Source organism: Protopterus annectens, chromosome 5.part0 (genome assembly GCF_019279795.1).
Source record: "Protopterus annectens isolate FY-2018-M chromosome 5.part0, PAN1.0, whole genome shotgun sequence".
Lineage (NCBI taxonomy): Eukaryota > Metazoa > Chordata > Ceratodontiformes > Protopteridae > Protopterus > Protopterus annectens.
In genome coordinates, this window is record NC_056735.1 from 1,206,189,002 (window position 1) to 1,206,214,347 (window position 25,346).

General features: G+C 43.6%; 1 protein-coding gene across 3 annotated transcripts in view; it reads left to right on the forward strand.

The window, feature by feature from the left end:
* Nucleotides 1–25,346, forward strand: part of RCBTB1 (RCC1 and BTB domain containing protein 1) — a 2,478,854-nt gene that overhangs the window by 2,380,361 nt on the left and 73,147 nt on the right. For all 3 annotated transcript variants that reach the window (XM_044071068.1, XM_044071070.1, XM_044071069.1), the window contains one exon: nt 1,234–1,364. In XM_044071068.1, coding sequence (XP_043927003.1) covers nt 1,234–1,364 — 131 coding nt within the window. The remainder of the gene's footprint in view (nt 1–1,233; nt 1,365–25,346) is intronic.

Genomic DNA, 25,346 nt, shown 5'->3' on the forward strand with positions numbered 1-25,346 from the left:
ATTAGAACTGAGGAAGTCAGGTTTTTTTAACAGCTTGAGCCAGCTACTTCTCCTTCTGTATAAGTCCTTGTTACAGCTTATCAGATGAAAATGCTTAACCGCTGGATGTTATGCACATTGTTTTCATTTATTTTATTATTTCTTTTTCATTAGCTCTTATATTAAAGCTGTACACGTTTCTTATAACTATTATCATCTGGCTTTCCTGGTGATCTGGGTCGCTTGGTATTTGGTTATATTGTGGTTTTCTTTGTGCAAATTTTGCCTCCTGGTTTTAAGATACAGAAAAGTGTCAAGGTTGAAATAATTGCACATTTTTAATGGTGGAAATGACTCGTAGTATATCCGTTATAGGTTCATAGGTAAGTGCTAGGCTTGCTGCCCTTGCAGGCCATTTGTAAGGCTAGTTAGTTTCCCTTTTGGTGTTTGAATTAACCAATCCCATTTGGTTATAGATTGGCCTTACCCACCCCATGGTTGATAATTTTATATTGTCCTAACAAGAATAGCTGGGATCATTCCATAGATAATTTGAGGGGAACTATGCATACGATAAAGCCTTAGAAGCTGCCTCTGTCCAGTAGTATTGCAGGGGGCAGACCTGGGGTAAATTATCTGTTTCCCATACATAGATCCAAGTTGCACTTGAATATGGACATGGATGAGTTTTATTTTACTTGGATGGAAAGTCTGTTCCAGAGCAGAGGTATTCTCTTGTGAGATAAATCTGTTCCTCCAAACTGTTTGGTTCATGTTGCAAAAGAGGTTTAGATGCCAAGACCAACTATTTCTGATACCATTTGATTTGCTGATGTGTAGTAAATCCATCAGTATTGAGTCAGAGAATGCCTTCTTTGCCAGACACACTTCTAGATATCATGACATGCACGTGTATGTAGATGTAGCTTTATTTCAGATACTGTTTGGTAAGTCTGCAACAGTAATGAGATCCTGAAGTTGGACAGCCTTTTTGCTCACTGTGGTGCTATATGCAAATGTTCAACTTTATGGAATTTGTCAATCTTATATATTAAATCCTATTACCTTCTTGGATTTATGACTTTTAAGTTTTGTTGGTCAGAAATAAAGCAGACAGAAAAAGATTTTTTCAACCATAATATTTTCCTGTGTGAATTAACAGTTGGGATAGCCTTTGATGTGGTGTAGTGATATTCACTGAGATGTTATTAACTTTGGAAATGCTGTCTGGCAACTAAAGCTATTATGTTTCAGGACTTTTAGACTTGGCTACATCCTACTGTGAGAACAGACTGAAGAAACTCTGCCAGCAGCTAATTAAGACAGGAATCACAGCTGAGAATGCATTCTTACTGTTCTCTGCAGCAGTTAAATTTGATGCAAAGGTAAATAACACTTCACACATATCAGTGCATGTATAATTTTAACCCAGTGTATATAGTGTTTTTGTTGCCCTGTTTCCTTTATCTGTATATCACATTTTTTCTCAGTGGTAGGATTTTTGTATAAAACGTCACAGAATAGTTGTGCTTGGTTGCTTTACATATGTTATGCCTGGAAACCTTGGCCTTTAAGAAAACACTGATGGATACCATGTTGTGGTCTTTGTGGTTTGACAAACACCTTATAACTTTTTAATGAAAAGTGTATTTTAAGCATCTTTATTGTTGTCATCTACGAACATATACATTCTATGCAATGTCTTGTTTGGTATTGGAAATGTAATGTATAGTGCTTGTGTATTCAGAGTTCTTTGGTGGTCGTTTCTAGACTTTCCAAACTTTCATATATAGTGGTTGAAATCACTCGTGCTTGTACAAGCTATTCTCTATAAAAAGTTATTTGTGCATTCCTGTATATCTCTGCAGTATGTACACCAGATATGTACTTGCAAATGTAAAGCAGTGTACGAACTCAAGGTTGCTACAGATTCCAAAGGAAACTACAATTTCCTCTTGAGTGATAGCAGGTAATTAAGGAATATTATACCATGATCCCCCCAAAACGTGCACGCTGATTGGCCAGCGTGCCCGTTGTAAATCGAGTTATACTAATGGAAAAAGGTCCGGTCGCCCGGACTTTTTTCCATTAGTATAACTTCGTTTTAAACACTGTCTCGCTATGTTAAATGGGTTTAACATGGCGAGACAGCTTTAAAATAAGCAACGGAGATCTCCGTTGCTTATTTTAGCTGTCTCGCCATGTTAAACCCATTTAACATAGCGAGACAGTGTTTTAACGAGAAAGCAAGATCTCCGTTGCTTTTTTAGTGTCTCGCTATGTTAAATGAGTTTAACATAGTGAGAGTTTTAAAATAAGCAACGGACATCTCCGCTGCTTATTTTAAACTGTCTCGCCATGTTAAACTCATTTAACATAGCGAGACACTAAAAAAGCAACGGAGATCTTGCTTTCTCCGCTTTTGCTCACAACTCTGATGTACTGCGCAGCGCGCAGTACATCAGAACTGCTGCGGATGCCAGACATCTGCGGAAGGGCAGCAAACAGGCATTATACTATGCCATTATTTAAGAAAAGTAATAGTTTCTTTTCTTAAATAATGTCATGGTATAATAGCAATAACCCACTTCTGGGTGTGGGTAATGCTAATTACCACGGTTGGCTTTGTTTGGTCCCTCGGGCTTCGCCCTCGGGACCAAACCACGCCAACCGTGGGTAAATTTAGCATTACCCACACCCAGGCGTGGGTTATTGCTATAATATCCAAAACTGCACTGAGTTTATCTGTAATATCACCCATTTTGACTGCAAGGATATTGCTAATATATTAGCAGACAGATTTAGAGTTAACTTTACCCCTTCAACCTACACTGTTGCCCCTATTGTCCCTGATAATTTAGTTAACCCATAATCACCTTGGAACAATTATTAAAATCACTGTTAAAGCCTAAAAATACTTACATGGGACCAGACAGCATGCTAGGTTGAATGCTCATCTGTACCAAGTACTTTTTATAGAGAATAGCTCTCATCAGTGCCAAGTATTCAATATCTGAGCCTCTACATAAACTGTTCGTCTTCCACCTGTCTACAGGGTTTGTTCCTGATGCCTGGAGAACAACCACTCTGACTCTCCCACACAAGGGTGACCCCTCTACAGACCCAGGTATTTATAGCTGTATCAGCCTCTCCATCCTTATATGTAAAGCCATGGAATGTATCATGGCATAATTCATTTATGCAGATATAGACAACCTAACTGATCTAGATCCCTATCAGTTTGGTTTTGTGAAGGGCAGATTCTGTCTCCTGAACCTAATAAATTTCTTTGAAAAGGTTTTATGGACTGTGGACAGTGGTCATTCTGTGCACACTATTTTTCGGGACTTTGCCAAGGTTTAAGACACTAGTTCCCCATACTGGTATTATTGAAAAGTTGGACAAGCATATTGTAAACTCCTGCATTGTCATATGCATTGCAAAGTGACTATCCAACATATCCCAGGTTGTAAAAGTTGCTGACTCTCTCCTGAATAAAAATTTGTAGCTAGTAGGATACGTCAGGGATCAGTTTTGGGCCCTCTCCTGTTCATATTTATTTAGCAGGCAGCTAAGTTAATATTCAAGAAGTGTGGTTCACCAAGTGTGCTGGTGATTAAGAACTGAGCACTGTTACCACTCATCCACTGATAGAAAGCATGGCCCTGCAAGTGCTGAATATAGACATACATGGTGTATCAAAAATTATCTTAAATTAAATGAAAAAAATGCAGCATAGTAACATCTGGCAGAAAGGTTGTTCCCACCTCATATGTTATAAATGGTACTCATCTTCAGACAGATGTGGTCATAAGAGACCTAAGTACTTGTATGGTAACTCTCATTTGGTCATCATGATGTTCTTCGTGTTTCACTGTTGCAGTCATTACTCTTGGGTTATCCTGCTGGCAGGCTACTCTCAGTCGGCCTGAATTCCAAAGTCTAGGTCCGGCGTCGGTTGCTGTCACCTCTTCCCTGACGTCAGTGCACCAGGGGTATAAAAGATAAAAGATGCAGCCGACGCCATTTTCTTCAGTCTTTCTTGCCGCGCGGTGCCCAAAGCAGAAGCAGCTCGCAAGTGCCGGTAGGCCGACTCCTGAGATTTTCATGTTCGAATTTCAGATCCGAAATCTTCATTTAAAGCTAAGTGCCCCATTGGGGAATACTTTTTTCTTGCTCCAGACTGATGTCAGAAAAAGTTAATAATTGTATTTCTTGTGGGAAGCAAATACCTCATAAGGATTTTCATTCTTACTGTATTCCTTGCCTAGGCCCTGACCACGACGTTGCTTGTTGTCAGTTTTGTGCTAGATTTAACCAGCGCACTATAAAGCGCCGGTACGATTTTGCTTTTCACTATTTTGGTAGAAGATTTAATTACACGATGCCATTGGACAACCAACCGACTACCGCAATTCACAAGAAACGCAAAGAAAAAGAAAAGGACAGGCATCTGAGGTCTAAAACCGACAACGAGGCTTATTCTAAGCCAGTCACTGGTTTGCCGACTCTCAGTGAGGCGCTTTCGCAGCCCCTGATGCCCGCTACTTTGGAGCCGCAGGCTGCTACAGACTCCCACGTGGAGATGTCCTTCAAGGATGCATCTGCAGTCATAACATATGGGTTGTCCTGCCTCAGGCAGCCCTTCGGTCGGCCGGATTCCAAAGTCTGGGTCCGGCGTCGGCTGATGTCGCCTTTTCCCCGACGTCAGAGCGGCTGGGGTATAAAAACATCAGCCAACGCCATTTTCCTCAGACTTTCTTGCCGCGCGGTGCCCGAAGCAGAAGCTGTTCGCAAGTGCCGGTCGGTCAGATCCAGAGATTTCAGTTACCGAAGACTTCGAAAAAAGCTAAGTACCCCGTTGGGGACTCTTTCTTGCCTCAGCCGATGTCATACAAAGTAAATAATTGTTTAACTTGTGGGAAACAAATACATCATAAGGATTTCCATTCTTCTGCCTTCCTTGCTTAGGCGCAGACCACGACGTATCAGCTTGTTTAGCCTGTGCCTCCTTCAACCGACGGACTCTCAGACGTCGGTCAGAGTTTGCAGAGGAGTTTTTTGGAACCGATTTTGCTTATAAAATGCCGTCGGAAACTCCGACTACGCATATGGTCAAAAAACGCAAGGAAATGGACCGACACTCGCGGCCCGCGGTTTCGGCTGAAACCACGGTTAGGCCTACTGCGAGTGTCTCGGTTTCGGCTGAAACCGAGCCCACGGCTATTCCTACTACCGAAACCATACCTCCGACCACCGAGGCCAGAGAGGCCCCGGCCGAGTCGGCTTCAGAACTCCCTACCAAAGCTAGTGCTCAAGAATTGTCCGACACCATACCTTTGGACATTTCTACTCCTGCACGTGGGGCAGCTAGGCCCCCAGCTTCTATGTCTATTAAGGCCTTCTCCAGGGCAAAGGCTGCCAAACTTTCTAAAACTTTGCCTACCAAATCAACTTCACAGAGGCCTTCCTCCAGTTCTCAGATCCTCAGCCTTGCTGAGGACCTCATTTCCTTAATTAGGGGTTCCCAACCTCACCCAGACAGGGCCTCCCAACCTCCTCCAGACAAAAGGCCCAGGACTGATCCCTCTGACTCTCTCTCCTCAGATTACTCCTCGGATGGATCTGATTTGTCAGACCATCAGGAAGGGGCCTACTCGCCTTATGAGGATTCAGATGCAGAAGATTCTATTCCTTCGGCCTCCCCACCAGAAGAATTTTCCTTTGGGGAGACTTTACACTCCATGAGGGAGCACTTTCAATGGCAGGGTCAGGATTTCTCTGATTCTAGAAAAAGATTATGGACCTTTTTGCATTTGCCCCAGCGTAGGCCCTTAGCCATACCTCCTGTTCTGACTGTAATTGATGGTGTGTACAATGATGTCAGTACTGCACCTGATTCTCTTCCTCCGGCCCCTGCCAAACCTGACAGATATTACAGGGTCCCGGATTCGCATTTCCACCTGTATAAAGCCCATGCTGCAGACCCAGAAACTATTTTTCAGAGCCCTAAAGGGGTTGCAGCTGCTACTGCTAAGAATCCCCTACCCTCTGAAAGAGAGTCTAGAGCATTAGAGAGATGGGGAAAAAGGTATATACATCTTCTACTCTTTCTGCCAGGGCATTAAACTGTCAATTCCATATGATCCAGTATCAAGAATTTTTGTTAGATCAGCTGAATAAAAAGCTTTCTGCTCCTGAACCTTTAGACCATAAATCCCTTCAGGATTTGGTACACAACTCTCAGCAGGTCAGTAATCATTTTTTAAAATGTGGCTATGATGCACTGGAGGCTTCATTTAGATCAGCTATGACTGGGGCAGTAATTCGTAGGCATGCCTGGCTGAAGGAGCAATCTTTGCCAGACCATGTCAAGGCTAAACTCCTCGATGCTCCAATGGAGAAACAAAGTTTATTTGGCTCCCCTGCACAGGAGATTCTAAAGAAAGTGGAAGAAAAAGCAAAATCTGTGCAAACAGTAAAGGAATTCCTGCAGGTCCAACCTCCGAGGTTCAGCAGAAACTGGCCTACAAAGAATTGGTCCTTTCCAGACACCTCCAGAGCACAGAGGGGCAGGAACAGACGTACTAGAGGCAGAGGTCAGTCAAGAGGTGCCTACAGGGGCCATCAGTGGCAGCCTGCAAACCAGAGGAGTGGTGCAACAGCTACAGCTACTACCACTACTACAGGACAGACCCAATGACTTGACTCTGATTCCGCCCACCAGGGATCAACTGGAAGCACCCTTGGGCAGAAAGTTGGCTTTATTCTCAAAAAACTGGCATTGCATTACAAAGGATACATGGACATTGCAAATAATAGACAAAGGATACAGGTTTCACTTCCATACCTTGCCAAAGAGAGGCGGAATGCCAAGCCTTCCACCAAACCAGAAGGTAGAGGCTTTAAGACAAATCAGCAAGTTAATTCAGATGAAAGCTATAGAAAGGGTACCATCTACAGAACAAGGCCAAGGATTTTACTCCAGACTATTCCTTGTGCCAAGAAAAGAAAACAAATGGAGGCCTATACTCGACCTGTCCACACTGAACACTTATCTCATTGTGCCAAAATTCAAAATGCTGACCCTATAGCAACTTCTTCCCATGTTGGGCAAGCAGTCTTGGCTGGTGACTCTAGATCTCAAGGAGGCATACCTGCACGTCCCTATTCGACCAGATTGCAGAAGACACCTCAGATTTCTTGCAGGATCAGAGCATTATCAATTCTCAGCATTGCCTTTTGGCTTATCTACTGCACCCAGAGTATTCACGAAATGCCTGGCATCAGTAATTGCACACTGCAGACTTCAGGGAATTCAAATTTATCCATACCTGGACGACTGCCTAATACAAGCGGACAACAAGAAGAAGTTGTTAAAGGACTTGGCCTATGCCATACACCTGCTACAAACCTTGGGATACACAGTCAACATCCAAAAGTCAAGACTAGTACCATCCCAAAGGATAACCTTTTTGGGTGCGGATCTGGACGCAATCACTTAGATGGCTTTTCTCACAGAAGAAAAACAAAAACAACTTCCAGATTACTTCATGACTCTGACAAGACAAACTCAGCTTACTGCAAGGAAAGTCCTGCAGGCCCTGGGTTACATGGCATCCTGCATAATTTTAATTCCACATGCCAGGTTGCATATGAGGAAACTACAATGGTACCTAAGGAATGTATGGTCTCAACACAGTCACAGTCTAGAAACCATGATACAAATCATTCCATGCCTTCAAAAGGAATTTGTTTGGTGGGCTCAGGCCTGCCAGTCCAACAGAGGGTTGCCTTTCAACAAACCAAAAACAAGGCAGACCATCACCACGGACGCCTCAGACCGAGGATGGGGAGCACACATGGAGGACAAACGTACCCAAGGCCTATGGTCTCAAGGGCAGCTAGGTATGCACATAAACCAAAAGGAGATGCTGGCAGTAAGGCATGCAATCGAGGCATTCAGACCCTTCCTCCAGCAAGGACACCTGTTAATATGGACAGACAACACCACGGTCATGTGGTACATAAACAAACAGGGAGGCACACATTCCTACCCTCTATGCCGGTTGGCTATGGATCTGTGGAACCTATGCCTGAATCTCAACATCCAGCTGCAGGCCAAATTCGTACCAGGAAAAGAGAATACTCTAGCAGACAGCTTAAGCAGAACTACCATGGATACACACGAATGGATGCTGCATCCAGACATCTTCAAACTCATAACAAAGAAATGGGGAATCCCAGAGATAGATCTGTTCGCCTCCCCACTCAACCACCAACTGAAGAAATTCTGCTCAAGGACATACCACCCACAAGCCTGGAGGGTGGACTCTCTCTCTTTCAGCTGGAAGGCCCTAACAGTATATGCTTTCCCATCTCTCCCATTGATGTACAAGGTTCTACTGAAGATCAGGGAGGAACAGCCAAAAGTCATACTAATAGCCCCGGACTGGCCAAGGCAGCATTGGTACCCGCTACTGAGAAGCATGTCTCAGGCACACTCATGGTCTCTTCCCCTATGGCCCCTTCTTCTAATGTAGAACAATTTCAGGACCCTGCATCCCAACTTGAAAACACTGCAGCTAACTGCCTGGAAGAGTCCTTAAAGCCCAACAACACCGTTTTATCTCAGAGGGTGAAGGACATTATCCTGGAGGCTCGCAGACCTTCCACAAGAAAGGCATACTCAGCTAAATGGAAGAGATTTCTCATTTGGAGCACATCAAAGGGCACAGATGTCACACTGGCAAACCTAGCACACATCCTAGAATACTTAGCAAAATTGTTCCACAATGGCCTGTCTTATTCATCCATTAAGATTCATGCTTCAGCAATTTCAGCAGAATACAATATGGATCCACCTATCTTCTCACACCCTCTTCTCAGACAATTTTTGAGAGGGATCAAAAATGTTAAACCTCCAAGAAGACCCCCCCCCCCCCCTACCTGCATGGGATCTCAATTTCATGCTGGAAAAACTAACGCTACCTCCTTTTGAACCAGCAGCTTCAGCAGACCTCCAGTTTTTATCTTGGAAAACTGCATTCCTTCTGGCAGTCACTTCAGCAAGAAGAGTATCTGAGTTACAGGCATTAATGGCAGTGCAGCCTTTTCTTATTTTTCACCAGGATAGAGTGTCACTGAGAACCAATCCTACTTTCATGCCAAAGGTGGTGTCTAGGGTATCCTTGAACCAAGCTATTCACTTGCCTACATTCTTCCCTAACCCACAGAACAAAGGGGAAAAACTTTTGCACACCTTGGATATACACAGACAACTACGCTACTATTTGGACAGAACTAAGACTAACAGAAAAACTGACCAACTTTTTGTAGCATATGCAACTGGGGTACAAGGAAGAGCAATTTCCAAACAGACAATCTCAAAATGGATAGGAAATTGCATTCGTTTTTGCTACTCCTTTCATGGAAAGACAGTTCCTGAAAATATCAGGCCTCACTCTACAAGGGCCACAGCCACCACTACAGCTTTCCTACGAGGGGTGGCTACCAAGGACATTTTAGAAGCTGCTACTTGGAGCTCCGTGCATACATTTGCCAAGCATTACAATCTACCCTTATACTCCAGATCCCGAGCAGGGTTTGCAACTGCAGTACTGCAGGGGATCATAACTACACCATAATTCTCTTAGTACCTCCTCCCCCAGATTGGCTATGGTATTCTACCCATATGTTATGACTGCAGATGCATCCTTGAAGGACATAGTACAGTTTTGTACCTACCATAAATGTAGATGTCCGATAGGTATGCATCTGCAGTCAGGATTACCCACCCTCCTTCCCGTCTGTGGTATTCCTAGGGTGCTTACCCCTCTTTCAGCTAGCTGGGGGAATCTATTATGGTGTATTTGTTTGTTTGTTTATATATGTATATAATTTGCTAATGTTTAGAGCTTTTCAGCCTTCATCCAAATTTAGCCTTCCTAGAGGGCACCTGGCATCTGGGGCAAGAAACACTGAGGAAAATGGCGTTGGCTGATGTTTTTATACCCCAGCCGCTCTGACGTCGGGGAAAAGGCGACATCAGCCGACACCGGACCCAGACTTTGGAATCCGGCCGACCGAAGGGCTGCCTGAGGCAGGACAACCCATATGTTATGACTGCAGATGCATACCTATCGGACATCTACATTTATGGTAGGTACAAAACTGTACTTTGCCTAGGCTGCTGGAAGCTCAAGGTATTGGACCTTCGCAAACTATTCCCTCAGATGCGTCTGGAGCCGCTGAGCAGGCATCGGCTTCTGAGGGTGTTTTCAGACCTATTCAATTGTACATTAAAGTGACACCAGCTACAAGGGCAAAGACTAAAGCATCTTTAAAGACAAAGAAACAAGTGCAACAGCCTCAGGGTCAGGCCTCCATGCCCAAAAAACAGATGCTCAAAATGGCCGAAGACTTAATTACTTTGATCAGGGGTTCCCATCCCCCTCCTGATAAGAGGCCTAGGCAAGAGGAAGAATATGAATCTTCAGATCAGGTTTCCATTTCTTCAGATTCCTCTACTGATCAGGAATACTCTCTTTCTCTCTATGAGGATTCTGATGCTGAAGAATCTATCCCTTCAGCCTCTCCTCCTGAGGATTACTCTTTTGGGGAAACCTTGCATACCATGAGGGAACATTTCCACTGAGAGAGCCAAGATTACTCAGAATCTAAGAAAAGGCTCAGGGACTTCCTTTTACTCCCTCAACACAGGCCTCTAGCTATTCCACCTGTGTTAGATATTGTAGATGATGTATTTTTAGAGTCCAGTCTGACTCCTGACTCCTTACCTCTAGCTGCAGTTAAGCCAGACAGGTACTACAGGGTGCCTGACTCTCATAAATTCCTTTTCAAGAACCCTGCTGCTGACCCAGAAACTATTTCTCAGGGTCCCAAAGGGGTCAAGACATCCACTGCAAAAAACCCTACCCCCTCCGACAGGGATTCTAGGGCATTAGACAGATGGGGAAAGAAGATTTACACCTCTGCTACCTTGGCTATAAGGGCTTTAAATTGTCAATGTCATATGCTCAAATATCAACAATATATTACATCACTGCTTAAACAGAAAATGTTGATAAATTCTGAAGGTGCAGAAAACAAAGAAATGCAGGATTTATTGCATGCAGCTGAACAAGTTGGAAAGCATACTTTGCAATGTGGTTTTGATTCTTTGGAGGCCTCCTGCAGGGCCGCTGTCACGGGTTCTGTCATTAGGAGGCATGCTTGGTTAAAGGAACAAAATTTACCAGATCATGTTAAAGCAAAATTATTAGATGCTCTATTACAGCATGATACTTTGTTTGGTCTTAAAGCAGAAGAGGTGTTAAAGAAAATGGAGGGCAAAGCTAAATCTAGGCAAACAGTCAAGGACTTCTTACAGGTACAGCCTCTAAGATTTAGCAGACACTGGCCTACAAAGAATTGGTCCTTTCCAGTGTCAGACAGACCACAAAGGGGCAGATACAGATACCCAAGAGGCAGATCCCAGCCCCAAGGTTCATACAGATGTAAACAATGGGGTGCTTCTACCTCCAAAAGTGGAGAAGACAAATCACAGCCTAACAGGAAACGATCACAATGACTTCCCTCAGCCTGCGCCAAACTCTTATCTTCAGGCAGCACCTTAAGGGGGAAAACTAGCACTTTTTTCTCAAAATTGGCACATCATAACCCAGGACAAATGGGTCTTAGACATAGTGTCACAGGGCTACAAGTTTCACTTTCATACCCTGCCAAGGGCAAACGGTTGGCCAGACCTACCAAAAAACCAATGGGCAGAGGCACAAAAACAAGTTTCATCCCTCATGGACATGAGGGCCATTCAAAAAGTACCGGAACAAGAGCAGGGGCAAGGCTTTTATTCAAGACTATTCTTTGTACCCAGAAAGGACGTAGCCTGGAGACCAATACTGGACCTATCTCTTCTAAACACATATCTGGATATACCAAAATTCAAAATGTTGACCTTACAGCAACTTCTGCCCATGCTGGGCAAGAAGGCTTGGCTTGTGACTTTAAACCTAAAAGAGGCATACCTGCATGTCCCAATCAGGCAATCAATCATGCAGAAGATACCTCAGATTCAAAGCTGGCTCAATGCACTACCAATTCTCTGCACTGCCCTTTGGCTTATCTACTGTGCCCAGGGTCTTCACAAAGTGCCTGGCACCAGTAATTGCATTCTGCAGACAAAGAGGAATACAAATATATCCTTACTTGGACGACTGCCTCATACAAGCAGAGAACAAGGACATTCTACTACAGCATCTGGCGTTTGTAAAGAGATTACTACCATGCCTAGGGTACACAGTCAACAAACAAAAATCAAAACTAATACCCTCTCAAGAGATAATATTTCTGGGTGCAAACTTAAATACAACTGCCCAGATGGCTTATCTCACGCCAGACAAACAAAGGCAACTGACTACCTATTTCAAACTGTTGGCAACAAAGGCCCAGTTATCTGCAAGAAAAATTTTGCAGGTTTTGGGCTTCATGGCATCTGCATTCTATTAATTCCATATGCAAGACTGCATACGAGGAAACTTCAATGGTACCTAAGTGTTTGGACTCAGCATTGTCACAGCCTGGAAACAATAATTACTCTCATTCCCTGCCTGCAACAGGAGTTTCAGTGGTGGGCGAAGGCCTGTCACCAGAACAAGGGACAGCCATTCACCTTACCCCCAGCCAGGCAGACATTGACAACGGATGCATCAGATTATGCCTGGGGGGCACACATAGCAGGAAGATGTATTCAAGGCACATGGTCCCCCAACCAAATGCATCTATATATCAATCAAAAAGAGATGCTAGCTGTTCAGAATGCTCTGACAGCCCTCAAGGACTTACTTCATCCGGGACAACTACTGATAAAGACGGACAATACCACGGTCATGTGGTATATAAACAAGCAGGGAGGCACTCATTCTTACCCCCTCTGCAGACTAGCCATGACTTTGTGTGACACAGCATTGACTTATCAAGTATATCTACAGGCACAATTCCTGCCAGGAAAGATAAATACTCTGGCAGACGAACTAAGCAGAAACCTCATGGATCCCCACGAGTGGAAATTGGATCCACAAATCTTCAAAATGATAACAAGGAAATGGGAATGCCCAGACATAGACCTATTTGCCTCTCCTCACAACTGCCAACTAAAGAGATTCTGCACAAGGACTTATCACAGACAAGCATGGAAAGTGGATGCCCTATCTTCCAGCTGGAAAACACTTAACAGTATATGCCTTTCCTCCACTGCCTCTCCACCCCAAAGTACTCCTAAAGGTCAGACAAGAGAAGCCAAAAATGATACTGATTGCCCCAGACTGGCCCCACCAGTACTGGTATCCAATCCTAAGGAACTTGTCTCAATGCCCAGCCTGGAACTTACCTCAAATACCTCACCTACTGTCCCAACAAAACAATCAGATCCTGCACAGCCAACTCAAGACCTTAAATCTGGCAGCATGGCGGATAATGTAGTCATACAAAACACACCTCTCACTAAAGCAGTGATGGATGTCATTTTGTAGGCCAGGAGGCCTAGTACTAGAAAATCTTATGCTGGAAAATGGAAGAGATTCTGTGCCTGGAACCAGGCACAAGGAATTGACACAGCAGTACCAAATATTCCTCAGATTTTACAATACTTAACTGAGATGCTGGACAAAGGCCTATCCTTTTCATCAATTAAAATTCATGCCTCTGCCATTTTGGCTCATTACAATACAGAGCCACCAATCTTTTCTCATCCTTTGTTAAGGCAATACCTCACAGGAGCCAAAAATTTAAGGCCTCCAAGGAGATCACCAATACCTGGATGGGACCTCAATTATGCTTTGGAAAAACTCACTCTGCCCCCTTTTGAGCCAGCTGCTACAGCTGACATAAAGTTTTTATCTTGGAAAACAGCTCTGCTCCTGGGAATAACCTCTGCAAGACGAATCTCAGAGCTACAGGCACTCATGGCAGTGGAACCTTTTATCATTTTTTACCCAGACAGGGTTTCTCTGAGAACAAACCCAACATTTATGCCTAAGGTAGTGTCAAGTGTGGCCCTTAACCAAACTATTCATGTACCTACTTTTTATCCAAACCCACAGAATAAGGGGGAGAGAATTCTGCATTCTTTGGACATACACAGACAGCTACGCTTCTGCTTGAACAGAACCAAAGCTTTCAGAAAGACTGTGCAACTACTAGTGGCATATGTTGCAGGATCACAAGGAAAGGCCATCTCAAAGCAGTCCATATCAAAGTGGATAGGTCACTGCATTCGTTTCTGCTATTCACAACATGGCAAGCCAGTGCCTGAGGGCAGTAGGCCACATTCTACCAGAGCAGCAGCCACTTCAGCAGCCTTCCTCAGGGGTGTACCAACCAAAGACATTTTAGAGGCTGCTACCTGGAGTTCAGTGCACACCTTTACAAAGCACTATCACTTACCACTCTACTCTAAATCCAGGGCAGGCTTTGCCATTGCAGTTCTGCAGGGTCTCATAGCCGCTCCTAATGCTATTTAGCTCCAGCCTCCCAACCATAGCTTGGGGATTCAACCCATTTATTAATGACTGCAACAGTGAAACAAGAAGAACATAGTACAGTTGTGTACACTTAACCATAAATGTAGATGTTCGAGTGTATTCACTGTTGCAGTCCAGGTTATCCTCCCACCATCCCCCATCTCTTTTTGCTGGAACTTAGCTGCACTTCTCTAATCTATACAACCTATGTGGTGTATTTGCTTGTAGATGAATGTATTATATATATTTTGATGCATGCATATTTTATTGGCATATTTTTAGCCTTCACTTTTTGGGGGCACCCGACATCTGGGGCAAGAAAAACTGAAGAAAATGGTGTCGGCTGCATCTTTTATACCCCTGGTGCACTAACATCAGGGAAGAGGCAACAGCAACCGACGCCAGACCTAGACTTTGGAATTCAGGCCGACTGAGGGTAGCCTGCCAGCAGGATAACCCAAGAGTAATGACTGCAGCAGTGAATACACTCGAACATCTACATTTATGGTAAATGTACACAACTTTTCCACCACAGTTTGGAAATCGTTCTCTTTGCCCAGTTAATTTCCAAGATCTTGAAGATCCAAAAAAGTCATCCTACTCTTCCCTTATCAGACCCGTCAATGAGTATGGTGCCCTCTTTGGGATATACAAATCCAAGCATATTGCTTTGCTGGAAAGGCTGCATAGATTTGTAATCAAGGCTTAAATCCTTTCACTACCCTAACAGATTAGTACAACTCTCCTTATACTCAGTAGGAATAGATTGCTGCGAAGTGACTTGTGTCTCACTTTTCAAGCTGTGAAAGACCTAGTTCTGTTTCACTTATTTTTTTGCAAAACCAGTGGCTGTACGGACACTGTCACTAAGGACTTATTTATTTATTTATTTTCAGTTTGATTACTGGGGAAGTCCACTGGGCCAAGAAGTGCCCATTTTCAGTGGAGGCCCGGGGAGAAAAGCTCCATAAGCTATACAATACAATAAAGGTTACATAATGTTAATGGTAAAATACAAGAGTAACATTCATACAGTCAGGAAATGCAAATGCATAAATGTACATCATAAGACAGTGCAATACAGAGTTTTTATTTATTTATTTATTTTTTTCAATGGCAATACAGATATTTACAATATTTACATACTTAGAGTCAAGTGAAAGTCAGCTAAGTCTATTTTGGAGGAATAGAAATCAAGCTTGAGGGTAGAGTGGAGCAGGAGTATAGAGAGCTCAATGGGGAAAATCCCTAGAATTTATATAGGGTGAAAGAAGGAACATTTCTATTTGGATAACAGGTATAAGAAAAGTTGGGTCTTGAAGGATTCAGAGTTAGGTATAGTCCTAAGTGATGGAGGGAGGGAGTTCCATTTTTTACCTAGAGAGAAGGAGAGTAGAAGCTGGCCAGCAGGATGTTTGGGTTTGTGGATGGAGATTAGGTTTTGGTGTTCAGATCTCAGAGATCTGTTTGGGATGTATAAGGGAAGGATGTTTAAGGCAGGGCATTTATCTGGGTAGAATATTAATTTGTGAGCGGTGGTTAGTTGGAGATAGTCTAGGTGTGTAGGGAGTTCTAGCCAATTCAGAGATTGTAGGGTAAGGCAGTGTTGAGTTGAGGTTTTAGATTTAGTGGCAAATTTAGAGATCTTATTATAGCAAATTTCAAGTTTTGAGGTGTTGGAAGCAGACAGATTGGTTAGAAGAGGGGCTCCATATAGTAGAGAGGATAGAAGGTAGGTAATTGCCAAGGTGTGCCTAGAGGAGTTGGTAAGAAATCTGTTATTCCTGAAGAGCATACCTAACTTTTGGTGGGTTTTCTTTATGGTTTGTTGTATGTGGAGATCGAATATAAGGTGTTCGTCTATGGTAATGCTGAGGAGTTTTGCAGAAGGGACCACTTCTATAGCAGTGTTGGTTTGGCTTAGGACTTTGAAAGCATTTTTGTCAAAGGAGGAAACCCTGGTGAGGGGGGGGGGGGATTAGTATTTTAGATTTATTAGAGTTGAGGGAGAGATGGTTTTGGTGCATCCAGTTCTCTGTATTGGAGAAAGCTATTTGTGTTTTAGTCAGTAGTTCAGGAATGTTAGAGGTGGCACAAACTAAGGTAGAGTCATCAGTGTATTGGATGACTGTAGTGTCAGGGATGACAGTATGAAGGTTATTTATAAAGATGTTGAAAAGCATGGGTCCGAGGATGGACCCCTGAGGAACGCCTGTAGGTGTAGGCAAGAAGGAAGAGGTAGAGTGCTTCCATCTGACAGCTTGAAATCTCTCTGATAGGTAACTAGAGAACCAGGATAGAGTATTAGGGGAGAGATTAAGGTTGGCGAGATGAAAGAGAAGGTGTGTATAGGAGATGGTGTCAAAGGCTTTAGATAGATCTAGCAGTACTGTGGATACTAGAAGTCCAGAATCTTGGGCTAGATTGACTGTTTATAGGAAGGATAGTAAGACAGTTATGGTGCTGTGGCCAGGGCGGAAGCCGTGTTGGTGGGTGTTAGTAGGTGATTCTGAGTTAAGAAAGGCAAAAGTTGTTGGTGGACACATTTTTCTAGAATTTTAGATATTGGAGAGAGTAGGGCAATGGGGCGGAAATTAGAAATAGTGGTGTTTTTACCTCCTTTGTGAAGAGGTAGAATGTAGGCTGAACACCAAAGTTTGTGTACATACGACTCTTTTAAGGATCTGTTAATCTGGATGCTAATTGGGAGAGCAATACCTTCGGCTGTGCATTTGAGGAAGGAGGAGGGTATGTTGTCAGGGGCATTAGAGCATGGCTTAAGTTTGGATAAGAGCCTTTTTATAAAATTGGTTGAAACTGGTTTGAGCTGGAAATTAAAGGGACAGTTATTGGGGTTGTTGGGTGTTGAGGAAAGGAGGTTGGGTGGCTTATTGTTTGTGAATGTTTTGATTAGCTTAGCTATGGCTTCTGTAAAGAAAGTGGTGAAGTGAGAGCTCAGCTCCATGTCAGTTAAACAAGGGTCAGGGCAGGGATTATTTCTGGACCCTGGATGGAGAAGGGAGTTAACTGATTTCCAGAATTGTTTTGGGTTCTTATTATTTTTGGACTGAAATTTATTATAGTAGTTTTTTTTTTGTCCAAGGTGATTAGTTTTTTTACTTTGTTGCGGAGTTGGGTGTATTGGAGCAAGGCAGAAGACAGTTTATTTTTCTGATAAAGCTTCCGGGATTTGTCTCTGTGACGCATGATTTGTTTAGTTTCTTTGGTCAGCCAAGGAGCAGAATTGGCTTTGATTCGTTTGTTTCTTAGAGGGGCTAGGGAGTTAAGAGTATTTAGGAAGATAGAGTTAAAATGTTCTACAGCATTGTCAAGGGGGAGAGTGTTTAGGATTTGCCAGTTAATTTGTTTAAAAGTGTTTAAGAAAATTGTGGGGTTGAAGTTGCTAAGATTGCGAGTTTGAATGTAATGGTGTTGATATTGGGTGGAGTTAGCTGAGCGATGAAGGAAGGCAGGGAGATGGTCACTGAAGGTGTCAGGGATAGTGCCAGAGAGAATTATTTTGTTTGGATGGGAGACTAGAATCCAGTCTATGATGGACCCTGGGGGGTGGTTTTTGTTAGGACGAGTTGTTGAATGGATTACTTGGGTGAAGTTGTATAGGTTGGATAGGGAGGGGGAAGGCGTGTTGATTTTATTCCAATCAATATTAACATTGCCTAGAATGTAGGTTTCATATTTTATTTCAGTTGAGGCCCAGTGAAGAATATTTTCAAGGGTAGAGATGTTGTTGCCTGGGGAGATATATAAGGAAATAATGCAAATATTCTTATGTTTATTCAATCAGAGGAGACCTGCTGTTAGTTCAGAATTTTTGAATTGTGGGGTTGGGATTTGAAGAGGGATTAGGGAGAGAAGGTTAGAGTAGATTAGAGCAGAGCCTCCACCTTTTTTATTTAATCGGTCACTTCTGAGGATGTGGAAACCTGGAGGTAAGATTTCAGAGTCAGTAATATGGGGTTTTAGCCAGGTTTCAGAGATGGCTAAGATGTCAGGTTGGTTGTGATTAATCCAAGCTTGTACTTGGTGAATTTTGTTGTTAAGGCTCTGGGCATTGATAGTGAAGAACTTAAGAGTGTTATGAGAGAAAGCAGGATAAGAAGGGGAAGGGGAAAAGGGTTATTTGTAGTAGGAGAAGAAGGGGGTGGAGGGAAGGAGTTGTTTGTAATGAGGCAGGGGCCGGGGTTAGGATGGATATCTCCAGATAAGGCTAGGACATTACTGGCAATAGCTTTTAGCCTTTTAGGTTTGTATAGTAGGAAGTTGTGTGGGGTTAGCAGTAGTTTAAGTGTGAAAGTTTTTGTTGAGGTGGAGAAGAGTTTGGGATGGAAAAGGTGCAGTAGGTTGGGTGGAATAAGGGAGGAGGATATGGAGTGGAACTGAGTGAGTAGCAGAGGTTGCAGATGAGTGCAAGGGATAGTTTGAGTAGAAGGTAGGTATGGGGGAGCTTTGGAAGAGTAAGAAGTAGCATGATAAAGAGGAATTAGTAAGACAAGAAGGGAGCAGGGAGTCGGGTAGTATAGAGGATTTGGGAGGGCATGTTTAGTATGGGTGGGGTAAAGAAGGGAGAAATGTGATGGAAGTGAACAGGCTGGTTGAGGAGAAGAGGTAAAGAAGTAGAAGGGGTGATATAAATTAGCAGACAGGAGAGGGGAAGATTTAGTGTAGAAAGGGTGCAGGAAAGTGGAGTGGGAGGAGTAAGAGTGGGAGGGGAAATAAGAGGAGGACTAAGATTAGATAATTGATATAGGAGGGAGGGGTAATAAGAAGAGGACTGTTATTGGTTAATTGATATGGGTGGGAGGAGTATGTGAAGAATAAATGTAGAGGTGCTGGGGGTGGGTGGGATTTGGGGGCAGGGTAGGGTAGCGGAGTGAGCCCGCAGAGCGAACAGAGCGGGTAGAGCCAAAGGAGGAGAATGTGAGGAAGACAATCAGTAGAGTGTGATAGTCAAAAGGTGGGTTTGCAGTGATGTGTAAGAGGTAGAAAGACTTACAGAGAAATGGAGTAGTGGGTAGATGTATAGATGTAAGACAGTAGGAGAAGGTAAGAGGCTTTATAAGGGATACAGAAGGGTTGTTTGTAGAGTGAGATATGGATAGGTAGTCCTTGGACAGTAGTGAGGGAGTGAGCAGAGGAAAAGATGTCAGGGCACTGTTTAGGGGAGATAAAGTAAGGAGTGGGTAAAGTAGTGGAGACAGCAAGAAGGTAGAGGAGCGCCACCTAGTGGCCAGTCAGTCTAATGCAGTAGAGACCCCAGAGAGAGATATCAGGTAAGGGGAAGAAGGGCGCTATCATGATCCAGGATAGGGGATATAATTATAAAAGGGAGAATAGGATTATTAAGCGCCAAAAGAGAGGGGAGTTGTGGCTGCTGGCTAGCCTGGCAGGGAAGTGCACTGCGACCTAGTAGAAATCAAATTAATTACTACAAAAAGTTAAGCAGTACACATACTTTCACTTAAAATCCTTGCTGGGAGTGGCACTCAGGGAGCAGTATGGGCTTTCAGTTTTGGTTTAATTGTCCTTTTTAGCGGGTTCTTAGCAAGTACGTCCGGGAGGGTACTTTCAGGAGGTTAAACATACATAATTAAGTTTGAAAATGAATGTATATAGCAGCTGAGATGAAAAAATAAGTTACACTCTTTCAAATACCTTAATGATACAGGCAAAGCACAGACAGGTAAACTAAAATAAAACAGTTCCTTGTGCGCAAAGTTAATTTAAATGAGCAATTAGTTAAGCAGACTGACTTTAACAACTAATAACTAAGCACAGATTGAATCCTGGTTTGAATAACTACAAAGGATTCAGGCAAAGGAGCAGACTATTAGACAACTAGCACTGATTTGGTTGAAACGACTAAGACAGCTGATTAAGAATCCTCATGCAAGTGCTGTGTTAGTCGAGCAATTGCATACATTCGGATTCCGACAGAACCAAACACAAAAAAAGAACTACAGTTTAAGAGCTTTAGAGCAACAAGCATAGATTCAGATTAAACGGCAAAGCAAGCCCCAAGCTATTTCAAAACCGTGTGCTAATCGCTAGAATAAGTTGAGCGTTTACAGGTACATTAGGAAGTAGTCACAAAAGTACTGATTATTATGCAACTAGCAATGATATAGTTAAACAAAGTAAACTATCCAGATGTTCTTCGTTTTCCATTGCTGCAGTCCTTACTATTGGGTATAGTCCGCGTCCAGTCGGCCCGAATACCAGAGTATAAGGCTGACGTCGGTCAGGGCGCATTAGACTGACGTCAGTACGTCAGGGTACTAATGCGCATGACCGACGTCATATCCCCAGTCTTTTTTGCCGCATGGTCCGATGCAGAAGCAGTTTTGCGAGTGCAGGTTGGCGTTCTGAAATATTTCCGAAACCGGAGTTTCAGACCGAAACAGAGTTGGCTAAGTACCCCGTTGGGGAACATTTTGGTTTTTCTTGCCTCAGTATTTTACCGGATGTCAGAAAAAGTGAATAACTGTATTTCTTGTGGGAAACAGATACCTCATAGGGATTACCATACCTTGTGTATACCTTGTTTAGGGCCTGAGCACGACGTTGTTGGTTGCCGCTCTTGTGCTAGGTTTAACAAACGCACTATTAAGAGGAGGTTAGACTGTGCCAGGTTAGTGTTTGGGAAGCGTTGCAATTATAAAATGCCGCCGGAGGCTCCGACGCCCGCTTCGCCCAAGAAGCGCAAGGACAAAACAGTGAAGCCTAGGGTTGATGAACCGGCAGTCCCGGACGCCGGTTCTTTAGAAGGCTCAGTGGAGCCAGAGGTTTTGCCAGGAGTTTCCATGGAGTCTCAGGCAGAAACTTTACTGTTACAGGATGTGCCTTCTCAGGAGGTAGGCCAGGCTGAGGGGCTTCTCAGGTAACTGTTCTTCCCTCTCTTCCCAAGGTAGTTAGAGCCTCTCCTTCTGTTGCCAAAACTTCTTTGAGAGGTAGGCCTAGTTCAGCTTCAGTGGGGGCTTCTCCTAGCATTTCGGGTTCTGTACCTAAGAAACATATGCTTAAAATGGCAGAAGATTTGATTACTATGATTAGAGGTTCTATGCCCCGCCTGATAAGAGGCCTAGGGTGGAACCGAGTTTGATAGTTTTGAACAGTGTTCAGAGGCTTCAGAGTCTTCTGCGGAAGACTTGCAGGAGTATCCTACTTATTCTGATTCTGATGTGGATGATTCCACTCCTACAGCTTCTCCTCCTGAGGATTTCTCATTTTCAGAGACTCTGCATTCCATGAGGGAGCACTTTAAATGGGAAGGCCAGGATTACTCTGATTCCAGGAAAAGGCTTAGGGAATTCTTGTTTTACCCCAGCATAGGCCCTTAGCTATTCCTCCTGTGTTGAATGTGGTGGAAGATGTTTTGCAGAGGCTTCCTGAATCCTGACTCTTTGCCTCCTGCTCCTGTTAAGCCTGATAGGTATTATAGGGTGCCCGAAGCTCATAAGTATTTGTTTAAGAGTCCTAGGGCGGACCCAGAAACTATTTCTCAAGGGCCTAAAGGTGTTAAGGCTTCTGTGGTTAAAAGTCCTGTTCCCACTGATAAAGAGGCAAGGGCCTTGGATAGGTGGGGAAAGAAAGTGTATACTTCTTCCACTCTAGCCATGAGAGCGTTGAATTGTCAGTTTCACATGCTAAAATATCAGAATTATCTCCTTTCACAATTAAAATCTAAGGTGGATGCTTTGGCGGAAGGTATTGAGTGTAAAGAGTTGCTGGACTTGGTTCATGTGTCTGAGCAAGTGGGTAAGCATTCTTTGCAATGTGGTTTTGATGCTGTACAGGCCTCCTCGAGGGTGGCTGCTACTAGTTCTGTTCTTCGCAGGCATGCCTGGTTGAAGGATCAGAATTTAGCTGAGCATGTTAAGACAAGGATTTTGGATGCTCCTTTACAGTCTGATGTGTTGTTTGGATCGCCTGTGGAAGCAGTTTTAAAGAAAATGGAGGACAAAGCTAAGTCTATGCAAACTGTTAAAGATTTTTTGCAGGTGCAGCCACCGAAGTTTAGTAGAAATTGGCCTGCTAAGGGTGGACATATCCTGCTTATGATTCCCAGTCTAGGGGTAGGTCTAGACGTGGTAGGGGCAGGGCTCAAGGTTCTTTTAGGCCTAGAACAGGGAGTTCACCTGCTCAGACTTCTGGTGAGGGCAGGGGTCAGTCCTTTCGTAAACAGACCCAATGACCTGTCTTTTCAGTTGCCAGTAGATTCTCGTCTGGCAGCTCCTTTGGGAGGAAGACTGTCTCTTTTCAAAGAAAATTGGGATTTAATTACTCAAGACAAATGGGTGTTGGATATCATTCACCACGGTTACAGATTTTATTTCCATACAATGCCCCTTTCAAAGGCATGCCAGACGTTCCTCCTCCACAAAGAAAGGGGGCTCACAAGCAGGTTTCCCAGTTACTCCAGAGGGGGCCCATTCAGCCAGTCCCTGTATCAGAAAGGGGCCTAGGATTTTATTCTCGCCTGTTCCTAGTACCAAAGAAGGGGAACACGTGGAGACCAATTTTGGATTTATCTCTCCTCAACACTTTTCTGGACATTCCCAAGTTCAAGATGTTGACGTTACAACAGCTTTTACCTCTGCTGGGCAAAGATCACTGGATGGTAACTTTAGATCTCAAGGAAGCTTACCTTCATGTGCCTATAAGGCTAAGTTGCAGGAAGTATCTGCGGTTTCGAGCTGGAAATTCTCATTATCAGTTCTCTGCATTGCCCTTTGGCTTATCTACTGCCCAGAGTATTCACAAAGGTTCTGGCTCCAGTGATAGCTTACTTCAGGCTTCAAGGAATTCAAATCTATCCTTACTTGGACGACTGCCTGATTCTGGCTCAAGAAAAGGAAGACCTTCTACAGCATCTGGAATATGTTATAGCAGTGCTAAGATGCCTAGGGTATTCTGTGAACGAAATAAAGTCCAGTCTAGTACCCTCTCAAGACATGTGCTTTCTGGGTGTGAGACTGAATACAGCAGCCCAGATGGCCTTTTAACCCCGGACAAACAAAAGAGTCTGTCACTTTACTTCCATCAACTATCTCATCAGTCCGTGCTGACTGCAAGGACAGTCCTTCAAGCATTAGGGTTCATGGCATCTTGTATTCTGGTGCTTCCCAATGCCAAACTGCATATGAGGAAGCTACAATGGTATCTCAAAATGTATGGACACAGCACTGCCAGGATTTGGACACTGTCATTCAAATAATACCTTGCCTTCAAAAAGAATTCTTGTGGTGGGCTCAGGAATGTCACCTAAACAAGGGACTCTCTGTGACCCGGCCAGAGGCAAGTCAGATTTTAACGACAGATGCCTCGGACATTGCTTGGGGAGCTCATCTAAATGGAAAGTGGATACAAGACAAGTGGCCTGCCAGACTACAGCATCTACATATCAACATGAAGGAGATGTTAGCAGTCCAGTTTGCATTAATGGCTTTCAAGGAGTTACTTCTTCCAGGGCAGGTGTTGATTCTAACAGACAACACAACTGTCATGTGGTACATCAACAAGCAAGGGGAACACATTCTTATCCTCTATGCAGGCAAGCAATGATTTTATGGGAGACTGCGCTAAGCTTGCAACTAACTCTTCAGGCAAGGTTTCTGCCAGGAGCACAGAACTCCTTAGCAGATGTGTTAAGCAGACAAATCATGGATCCCCACGAGTGGAAACTGGATCTTCATGTATTTCAGAAATTGACAGTGTCATGGGGAACTCCAGACATAGATCTGTTCGCTTCTCCACTAAACCACCAGCTGCCAAAGTATTGCACAAAGGGGTTTCATCACACAGCTTGGAAAGTGGATGCTCTGTCTTTCAGTTGGAAAAACCTTCATGTGTATGCCTTTCCACCTCTGCCTCTTCTTCCAAAGGTACTATTAAAGGTCAGACAAGACAGGCCAAGGATGATTTTGATAGCTCCAGATTGGCCTCGGCAACACTGGTACCCACTACTACGGAGTCTGGTAAAGAAGCCTCCATGGCCTTTACCTTTGATTCCTCATCTGTTATCTCAGAAGGACGGTCATCTGCTCAATGTCAAGCTTCACTCTCTTCATCTAACAGCCTGGCATATTCTGTGTTGAAACACAGCAGGTCTCAACTTCCTCAACAAGTTTTAAATGTGATTATGGAAGCTAGAAGACCTAGTACAAGGAGAGTGTACGCAGAAAAATGGAAGAGATTTTTATTTTGGAGTACAGCAAAGAATTTGGAGATTTCTGAGCCTAATTTGAGTGTGGCTCTTCAATATCTTACTGAGTTATTGGACAAAGGTTTGTCCTTCTCTTCCATTAAGATTCATGCTGCAGCAATTTCAGCTCACTATGATTGTGACCCACCTTTGTTTTCGCATCCTTTGTTCAAGCAGTTTCTTAGAGGGGCAAAGAATATAAGACCCCACGTAGAGCTCCTACTCCTGCTTGGGATCTCAATTTTGTGTTGGAAAAACTTACTCTACAACCTTTTGAGCCTGCAGCTACTGCTGAATTGAAATACTTGTCATGGAAGACTGCTTTTCTGTTGGCTATTACTTCTGCAAGAAGGGTGTCTGAGTTGCAGGCCCTTATGGCAGTAGAGCCCTTTTGATTTTCCATAAGGATAGGGTATCATTACGCACTAATCCTTCCTTTATGCCTAAGGTGGTTTCTAGTGTGGCTTTAAACCAAACTATTCATTTGCCTACGTTTTATGCAGACCCTCAAAATAAAGGGGAAAAGATTTTGCACACTTTAGATGTACACAGGCAATTGCGTTATTATTTAAGCAGGACTAAGGATTTTAGGCAGTCTCAGCAGT